The sequence below is a fragment of the Lolium rigidum genome, chromosome 6 (assembly GCF_022539505.1).
Source record: "Lolium rigidum isolate FL_2022 chromosome 6, APGP_CSIRO_Lrig_0.1, whole genome shotgun sequence".
Lineage (NCBI taxonomy): Eukaryota > Viridiplantae > Streptophyta > Magnoliopsida > Poales > Poaceae > Lolium > Lolium rigidum.
This window is the reverse complement of record NC_061513.1, coordinates 207,612,982-207,623,395: the sequence shown is the minus strand read 5'-3', so window position 1 is coordinate 207,623,395 and position 10,414 is coordinate 207,612,982. Positions and strand designations below refer to the sequence as shown.

At 42.4% G+C, this 10,414-nt stretch overlaps 1 protein-coding gene across 1 annotated transcript; it reads left to right on the top strand.

Moving 5' to 3' along the window:
* The first annotated feature begins 463 nt into the window (after window positions 1-463).
* On the top strand, window positions 464-9,919 carry LOC124660067 (protein FAM91A1-like). The gene is made up of 10 exons (XM_047197860.1): window positions 464-836; window positions 1,370-1,487; window positions 2,807-2,903; window positions 3,401-3,507; window positions 5,805-5,927; window positions 6,066-6,219; window positions 7,111-7,171; window positions 7,286-7,650; window positions 7,903-9,424; window positions 9,533-9,919. The coding sequence occupies exons 1-10, from the start codon at window positions 718-720 to the stop codon at window positions 9,777-9,779; spliced, it is 2,913 nt and encodes a 970-aa protein (XP_047053816.1). The 5' UTR covers window positions 464-717; the 3' UTR covers window positions 9,780-9,919.
* Window positions 9,920-10,414: the final 495 nt, after the last annotated feature.

Here is a 10,414-nt window from a genome sequence, read left to right as displayed (position 1 = left end):
CCGGCTGCTGCTCCGGCCTGGGATCCCTGGCCACCTTCACCACAGCCTCCTGCCCAGGCGACGGCCTGGCCGTAGTTGTCGCAGCCAGCCCTACCTCCTCCACCGCCGACGTACCAGCTTCCATGGCCAACGCCGGAGTTCATCGACCTCGTCAGCGACGACGACCAGTAGGCAGTACCTAGTTTTTTTATGGCTTTTTTATTTTTTTATTAATGTAAACTATGACTTTATGAATGAGAAAAAAAAATTATACGTCGTTTCGCTGGAACCACCCGCCGTAAACGGACGCGCGAACGATTTCGACCGTTTCGGACGGCGGCCGTCCGAAATGCGTCGGCCCAAAACGGGCCCTCACCGGCTCACCGCGCCTTTGGCGCAAGATAGAAAAAAAAAAGCAGCATGGACTTGTAGCCGCGAAGAGGAAAACGATTGACCACGGCCAGTTTCAAAGCTTCGTCTGCGGTTTTGTTTTGCCGGACAAGGAAAGGAAAGGAAAGGAAGGAGCCTCCGTCTCCGTCCCTCAGCCAGCGTACCACAGCCGGAAGCTCGCACCGGCTTCCAGCTTCCTTCCGGCAGGGGGCGTCGCACTCGCACGTCCCCACTCCATCATCCCTCCTCTTCCGCTTCCGACTTGTCACCAACGCGAGATCGTGATCTGATCCCGGGGTCAGATCCACCACACCACACCCGCCCACCAACCCATCCCCCGCCCCGGCCATGTCGGCGGCCGTCGAGGAGCAGATGGTCGTCAAAGCCATCGGGGAGGAGTGCCCCTGGGAGTCCCTCCCCAAGCGTCTCCAGTCCACGCTCCACACCAAGGACGAGTGGCATCGCAGGTACCTACTGCCCACCTTCCCCTACCACTTCACCTCCATCCTTGGATTTGCTCTGCTGCAAGCTGCAATCCCTGGTGGCTGCTTTTGAGCTCCAAATGATACTACATCAGTAAGACTTAATGCCGCTTCGAGTTGATGTCTAGTTGATGCTGATGCAACGATCAGAGGGTCGCATTCGCATATATACCTTGCACCTTTCTTGATCTCATCCTTACTAGCTGCATTTAGGTGGGAGGTGCCATGTTCTGTAGTTGCAGTACTAGCCTTTAGAGTGCCTCAGAAGGTTGCACTAAGAAGGTTGCTGTCGGTTTCTACTGTTTGCGGTTTTGCACAACCCTAATTGTAGCCATGGCCCCATGGTACATTGTGGTGCCTTGGTACTCTATGCTTATACCATGTAATTGGTTCCTTCATTAGAGGCCTTCTCGAATAACTCCCTTGTAGTACTTCAAGTTTTTTTGTATCCTAATTCCTGTTGTTGATACACAGTTAACTTCTTTGGAGTAACACTGGGCTCATAATTTTGGTGTCAGGATTGTGGATTATTGCATCCGAAAACGATTACAATGGAATACCTGCTTTGCCCGTAGAGTTTACAGAGAAGGGGAATACTATGAAGAAATGATGCGCTATCTCCGGCGGAATCTTGCAGTATATTCCTTACACTTCCCATTTCCTGTTACATCTCGGTTGATAACAATCTACTAGCTAGCATGTTTATGCCTGAATTGCACCGTGGATACAGTAATTTTGTGCTGGGTGCAACCAAGTCACAGAACTTGGACAAGTGGTCATTTTGGTCCCATAACAATCAGTGAGCGCAGTCTTGATCAATTAGGTACCACCTACACTAATACAGCTTAATCAGTATCCTAAGTGTTAAGTGTCTTGATCAATTAGGTACCACCTAGACTAATACAGCTTAATCAGTATCCTAAGTGTTAAGAGGGGTAAATAGTAATGATGGCGGCGTCAAAGATGGCGGCCTTTTGTTCACCAATTCCTGCAAGATGCTTTCATCGTCAATTCCAAGCAACACCCTTTCTCCTCACCAAGTCTTCAACTGTAAGTGTCATCTGAGATTTCAGATACACATATGAGGTCGGCCTTTTGTTCACCAATTCCTGCAAGATACTTGCATCGCCAATTCCAAGCAACACCCTTTCTCCACACCAAGTCTTCAACTGTAAGTGTCATCTGAGATTCCAGAGACACATGTGAGGTCAATTTGGAGGAGAGAATGGCAACCCCTTATCACTGGCACTGCTCTACGAGCGGTTCAACAGTCATGGTGATATCGTAGCCTAGGTCACAGGTGTGGAGAAAGGGTGATCTGCATAGACCCGTTTGCTTTGCAGTAGAACAAAGCAATCTAACCTGCATCAGGTGCCGATTCTTGGTGTTAGCAGCCGAATGTTCTCCATCTCTAAAGTCGCAGCCTGTTCATTTTTCTCCATGCTCACTTGCTCTGAGAAGACGAATGACAATTCACAAGAATGGGAACAGGGAGGAGGAAGAAAATGTTATGGCTAGGTACAATGATTTTGTTTTTCAAAATTCCAAGAGGCCCACAAATAGTACTTAGACTCGTCAGGCCATGGCAAAGTGAGCTCAAGCCAGGTGTTACCTTGACCTTGCGGAACAAACTAATCAAGTTTTGTTACCAAAATGAGCAATAGTCAATTTTTGAACTTGTGAGTAATTATCACATTTAAGTAATTAGTTGCAGCTACTACACTATCTGTTGCACTCACAATGCAAATTACTCTTTATTTATTTCCATAAACTTTGTTTTGCATTGTGTATCTTGCCAGTTACAATTTCTATCATTTATTCTGTAATTGCTTCTCATGCTCATGTTTATGTAATGGGAACCGGTCTAACCCAACTTGTCAGAAACACTGCTCTCTTATGTTAAATGGTTGACCTAAAAACTTCAATGATCTTACTTTATACACAATGTTTTGCAGCTATATCCATATCATCTTGCAGACTATATATGCCGAGTTTTGAGGATCTCACCATTCAGATATTACTGTGACATCCTGTTTGAAACTATGAAGAACGGTAATCGGTTGTTAACAGCAATATTCTTTGGAAGCATTCTATATGTACCAGTAATATGTACTGTAATTCAGATCAATCTTAATCTTTTTTTTTTTGTGCTGGAAAAATTCCACATTGTTCGGGGCATCCTCTGCTCTGAATCTCTGATTATCTGATACTTGCTGGTATCCCAAGTTGACCGGAATATTTTATTTTTATCCTTTCTATTTTTGTAAGTTGCGGAACCAGGCAATGTACTGATAAGCTTGCATCAACCTGAAATATCCACATATTGCATGGATCAGTTTCTGGGATCTTAAGTATTATACTATTTAAATTTGTGCAGTCAACATCCCAGCAATGGGACATTCTGTTCTTAATGTTTCTGCCAATAACAATAGTAAGCTAATAACCACGTTGAAACAATGAGGTGGAATACCACAACCGTCAAGATTTTAAGTTGCTTTTCATGAATAACATTCACGTATATCTTCTGACATGTGTTACTATGTTTGCAGAACAACCATATGATAGTATTCCAAACTTCACTGCTGCTGATGCCCTAAGGCTTACTGGAGTTGGAAGAAATGAATTTATTGATATTATGAACAAATGCAGATCAAAGGTAGTACTGTACAATTGTTGTTCATGACTTTATTTGAATGGTATCACTCGCTCTTTCAATCTTGTGAATCGTACATAGGCTTCAATAGGATTGCAATCTGTGGAGGCTTTCCCTAAATGGTTGTTTGATTTGTACCAATCACTCAGACAAATTCCATAACCCCCCATTGTGATAGCAGCATTGAGCACAATCAAATTCTGTTGAAATATTTTCACTTTGATTTGAAATTGATCTCCACTTTTAATTTCCATGAAACTGGAATTAGTAGCTAAATTGTATTCCCTGTTTCAACTCTGTTATCCAAACGGACCCTAACAAATCGATAACATTTCTATGAAATCAAAGGTTTCATAGAAGTCTAAGCGCTGGGTTCATGCCTACCGTCGTTGGTTGCATATATTGCTGTGTATTCTCCCATCTGTATAAGGGTTTTTGCTACCACACCTGTATGTGCGTACACATTGACCAGTGGCCTCCAGGAAATACAAGTTGCATATTTCCCAACATGAGCCCTAGTTTTTTTTTCCACTACACATCGACTTCGTTTTTGGTTTGGATTCTTTGTTGTTTTCAGATTGATTTCGGTCTCTGTCTGCCTTGGCCGTACAAATTTCATCCCAAGGCTCCTGAGCCCCGATGCAGATTTCTGCATGTTATTTTGCTCGAATTCCACCAAGCTAGATCAACATCAAGATCAAGATCGCCACGAGTAAGCATCAAGTCCCTGCGTCTCCATCCCGTGTTGCTCCACGTTGCAGTGACCCCTGGCTGCTGCAAGCCTGCAGCGACTTCTCCGTTGGTCATTTCAGCGAGTCTCCCGTTGGCGCCTTCACCGCTGGCTTAGACCATTGCTTCTAGGTGTCTCTTCCTCCACCAGAATCTGGCACTGCCGCCAGTGCTCTCTGTCCTGCTGGCCACCATCCTCGCCTTAACCTACACTGGGCGCCGCCGCACTCTCCCTGTAGGCTGTCGCCGTCGCCTCTTCCTCACCATTGGCAGCCTCCTGCGGAGCATACCCCTCCAGCAACGGCTGCTGTCGATTTCCTCGAATTGGGCGTGTGCATCTCTGTTCCTTGCTGAGGTTGACTTTGTTTAGTTTAAAAGTGTAAAAAAACAGAGGCACAATGCCTTCATTGTCGGGATCTTATTTCTCGTGCTGCTCTTAGTGGTGAGCGTACAGTTGAGATTCCAATGGAGTTCTGTGTCCATCTCCGAGCTTCTGATGGTGACCCTCTTTCTGCCCTGACTGGCTATTTCCATCTTGTTGGGAGTCTTGTCTATCTAGCCACAACTCCTCTGATATTTCTTATCCGGTTCATTCTGAATCAGTTTGTTTTGTTCCCACTTGAGTTCACCCCCTTTGGGTTCTACGATATCTTTGTGGGACCATCTCTCCAATTCATTACAGCTTCGGGCATCTTCAGATGCTACTTGGGCTAGTGATCCTTTGAATTGTCGGTCGAGTTCTGCTTTCTGTGTTTTTCTTGGTGATTTTCTCATTGCCTGGAGGATGAAGAAACACACTGCAGTTTCCCACTTGAGCGTAGAGGAGCTAATTCTGTAGAAGTAGGCTTGAGTCTGTGTTGCTAGCTTTAGTGCTGTGTTGTCCCTTTCTTTAGGATGAAGAAGACCTTGGTGGCAGGATTCTTGTAAATTTGGTTTGCTTCTCTTTGTAATGACAGGACATGCTTCTGCATGTTCTCTGAAAGATGCGGTAAATTCCTGTTCTTTTAGATCCTCCGCTTGCACATTCAAGAACTATGAGCTAAATTTCTATGTTTCAAAATCTTCTGTTTGCACATGCATTTATATCACATCCCTATGTTTTTAGTGGCCTGTGAACCATAGAGGCCTGAATATAGTTGATCATCTTAGTTTTTAGTTATGTATACATAGATCTATAATACATGGTTTAAAGCTTCGGTGGTATCTATAAGACTACAACATATTTTTAGCTAAAAAGGTAACATAATCCTGGACCATAAGTACACGTGTTTAGATACACAATTCTAAGTCAATTCTAGTTTTTATGGGAAATCTTTAGTAAATTTGAGCTGTATACAATTTGGGTCTTATGCGTTATACTCGATCATTGGGCATTTGTGGCCAGTCAGGTGTAGTTCATACGGAAAGTCAGGAATGTCCTATTTGGTTAGTCCGTTTCATGCTGGAAGCCATGAATACCAGGTTATATTTGCTCTTGGTATACATAGAGATTTTTTCATGTTCATAAACACTACCCTGCTGCAAGATTGATATTGTAGCAATTAATGGTTTTCTTCTGTTTAATTCTTCAGAAACTAATGTGGAAACTGAACAAATCAATCGCAAAAGATTTACTGCCTACACAGCCTGTGGACTTTCCAATCGAACCTTGGTGGGGAGTTTGTCTTGTTAATTTTACATTGGAAGAGTTCAAGGTCAGGTTTGCCATGATCTCTCTCTTGCATATAATATTTTATGTCTGCAGCTTATTGTTCACTCGATATGAAGCTATCATTTCTTTGTGAAGTCTTATGTAGGACCGATAAGAACTAATGATTATTGATGTACTGTAGAAACTTTCAGAAGAAGAAACATCAACCATAGACAAAATATGCAAAGAGGAAGCCAATTCATATGTTCTTTTTGATCCGAAGATTGTAAATGACTTCTACAAAAGAGGGTTAGTGTACTTTGATGTGCCTGTTTACACTGATGACCGCTTCAAAGGTATTCTTCAAATTCATGAAATGTTTTTGAAGATAATTATGGAATGCTGAGTTTAAATGGTCTAGTGTTAAATTGAGTCTGTTCATGCTGACAAGGATGTATGTGATATATTTTCTCGTATCTGTCGTCAAATATTTTGGACAGCCTTTTCCCTGTTCGGTCAAGTTATGACCTAGGAGTAAATATTTTTTTTTCAAAAAATCCTTATGTCTGGCGCAGACCAAACTTATAGTTCGTACAAAACCCCAGTGCATAAATTTGATATGTGTTCAGCATTTAACCCAGACAAGGTACATCTTAGAGAAGTACTGGTATTTCCTGATTTAGAGGATACTAATTCGGTCCCACAACATAGCGTATACACTGACACAAGTAGATTCTGTGCTGTATGACCTAGTCTGTGTTTATACAAAAAAGCTACAAGAGAGTTGGATAAAAGGTTTTAACATTTTGAATCTTCTATGTATTTGATAGCAAAATGAAACATGATAGACAGAAATTGCGTGGAAGGATGGCAGATGAGGCTTTTTCTAGAAGAGGATCCTTTATGGTCTTTCATTGTAATATGGATGGCTCACTGTGTTATTATTGTTAGAAAGAAGATACTACCTTTGTCCCATAATATAAGATGTTTTGGAAAGCTAAAACAGCTTGCTAAACGTCTTATATTATGGGATGGAGCGAGTACACTTTCATGTAATGGTGCCAATGGAACGTTGCTAGACTTGGCTACTGGTAATATATCAAAATACCCTAATCGGGCTTCCTTTGTAGGAATAATGGTAAACAGGGCGTCTGAGCTTGTTCCTTTTATTGAAGTAATAAGCATGTGTCGTGATTTGTGCTAAGAAAACTTATATTCAGGTTACCATATTGCTTCTTTTTGTTCAGTTTCTAGGCTTGAAGGCTTTGTTTCTAACAAGGATCAATCCTATGAAGACCCGATTGAAGAGTAAGTTCTGACAATTTTTCTGTGTCATGATGACCTTCATTTCCTATTCAAGTATATCTCAGTACTAATGCTGTATTACCATCAAATTCATTACCCTGATTTTCTTGATTGCAGGCTACTTTATGCTGTATTTGTTGTGTCAAGTGCTAATGCTACAGTTGCTGAATTGGCTGCAACTTTACAAGCTGACCTTTATCAGCTGCAGGCAGCAGCATCATTTGCATGTCGACTGGGCTGGGCTGTAAAACTCGTGGATGCTGGCTCTGTACTTAAAGATGAAGGTGGACCTGGATTTCCCAGTAACATTCTCAGTGATGATGAAGAAGGTTCAAATGCAAGTATCAACTCGGAAATGTCTGGTTCACAGTCGGTTACTATCGACACTAATGGACCCAGGAAAATCGCTGGGACTGCTCATGTAGGCTTTGTTGTTGATGCCAATGTTACTTCATACCTAATGATGGGTTCATTATCGCCAGGTTAGATACTCTCTTTATTTGTAACACTGAATATGTTAGATTTGGAGCTGAAATCTTTTCAACATCAATTTATTTGTTGCACCATTGTATACACTATACAATTGTTTAAGATTTCACTTCTCTATATTTTAAGGAATAATATACAAATGTAGTGACTTCTCTTGTACATTGCTGATTTAAATGACTGTTGGCAGTACCTAGTGGGCTGCCTAAATAAATACTGTACTGAACACCTTAAGTAACCTACTGCAGGTCTAAAATCTCATGCTGTCACGCTGTATGAAGCTGGAAAGTTAGGTGATTCTTGCATTGCGGAACTATGTAGTGATCTGGCTAGTTTAGAAGGAAAGAAATTCGAGGGCGTGCTAGAGGAGTTTGCTAATCATGCATTCAGTCTGCGATGGTCCTTGGAGTGTTTAAAGTCTGGTGGAGTTTCTACCAACGAGAATACTGATGATGCTGGTGAAGTAAAGACTCCAACAAGCCCCTTGCATGACAATGTTACCGCCCATCTGGCCAAGGTGAACATTGAGGACGCAACTGATGATGGCAATGATGAAGTGCCTCAGGATAACCACTATACTGGTGTTTTAGATAGTAAAGATCAAAATACATCATCTATATCAATGGAGTTACCGGAAAGTGGGGAAAACATGGGTACAATTGAGGTTGAGAATGGCTCAACTGACACCACTGCTTTAATGATTAAAAGGAAGTACACTGTTGATGTCCTGCGATGTGAGAGCTTAGCTTCACTTGCTCCAGCAACACTGGAACGGCTATTTCTCCGTGACTATGACATTATTGTGTCAATGGTTCCTCTTCCTTCTTCCTCAGTTCTTCCTGGTCCTTCAGGCACAATTCATTTTGGTCCACCCTCTTATGCTTCAATGACACCTTGGATGAAGCTAGTATTGTATACCGCAGGCCATTGTGGACCATTATCTGCTGTCTTCATGAAAGGACAACGCTTCAGAATGCTGCCAGAACCGTTAGCTGGTTGTGAAAAGGCACTGATATGGTCTTGGGATGGCTCTGTGGTTGGTGGGCTGGGAGGAAAGTTTGAAGGGAATTTGGTCAAGGGCAATTTACTCTTGCACTGCTTGAACTCAATGTTGAAACAATCTGCTGTGTTGGTGCAACCCCTAGGCATAAATGATCTTAGCACGTCAGGAAACCTTGTCACTGTGGATATCCCTTTACCCCTGAAGAATGATGATCCTTCAATTGAAGCTGTGGTAGCTCAAGCTAATTTGCCAAAGGAACAGGTCTTCAATTTTACCTCAGTACTGAAAGACATATCAAGTAAATTTGACTTGAGCACAATTGGCTACCTTCGTTTACTAAGACTTAACAGGCTTGTTGAATCGGATAGCTTTCATTCCGAACATTCAAGTTACCAGTGGGTGCCCTTGAGTTTGGAGTTTGGAATGCCTTTGTTCAATCCAAACTTATGTGAGAGGATTTGTGAAAGGATTGTTGCTTCCCGTATACTCCAGAAAGATGATCTCACTGAACATTATGATGTGATGCAAAATGTTAGAAGACGGCTAAGAGAACTTTGCAGTGAATATCAAGCAACTGGTCCGGTAGCAAAGTTATTTAACAAGCGAGGAAGCTCAAGGGATTTACCTCGCACTTTAATCAATAGTATTAGTAGCAGATGGAATCCAACTAATGATCCGTCAACGCAAACGAACATAGGAGCCCCAAGTCTAGGTGGGCGACAAAGAGGCCACACAAAAGTTTTGGGCTTTGATGGGAGCACTGTCAGGTATTTGTGAATTTGCCCATTATTTGGATTTTATGATTTCGTGGCATATCTTTCATACGATTCATTTCATATTAATTAATTGGTGGCTAATGTTCTGAACCTAAATAGGCCATATGCCCTTTCTTCGGAGCATGATGAGGCTACGACCATACCGATCTCTGACGAACGATCATCCACCCATGATGGAAAACCGGAGCCAGAAGATGCAGACAGCACATATGTAGTCTTACCAGGAGTAAACCTTATATTTGATGGGGTTGAATTACATCCCTTCGATATTGGTGCTTGCCTTCAAGCACGCCAACCTCTCTGGCTGATAGCCGAGGCATCAACAGCCTCATCAACCTTTGTATGACGTGTACATGTGGCGATCTCATTTTCACTCCAGCATGTCCATCAGAAATTCAGAACTGAAATGCTGGAACTAATGCTCCTCAAAAAACCGATTTTGTCAATCTTGACTTTGAGGATTCATTGAGGGGAGATTTTGTTGTACACAGGGTTTGCTGCTGTTTGATTTGCCATGCGATGATTTCCATGGTAACTGACCGCACGGTTCTCATCAGCTCGGAGAATGCATTTGTTGAGGCCATCCCTTTGCTTCATTCGGAAGTGTATGTTTTAAAGCCTTGTTTTTTTGTGGTAAGATTGGGACGCGAGTGTATAAGAATTTTGGAGAATTCTAACCTCTGTTTTTATCTTTTTGTGGAGTTGTTTGATTCATAGGAATTTTCGAGTATACTATAATTCTGAGGAGTTTTTAAGTGGGTCGTTTAATCTGTAGGCTTCTATGAGGTTATTTATGTCGCCACACTACTTAAGTCACGTTTCAGTCTCTCGGATCGACAACTTGGCTTGGAGCAGACTTCCCCAATTCCTCCATCAGCACGATGGTAGCAGAACAGAGGAACGCTGTGTCCAAGTCCATCAGATCTAGGTCGCCACCGAGCTTATTAGAAGGGGATGTAGAAGAGGCACCACCACTCATCT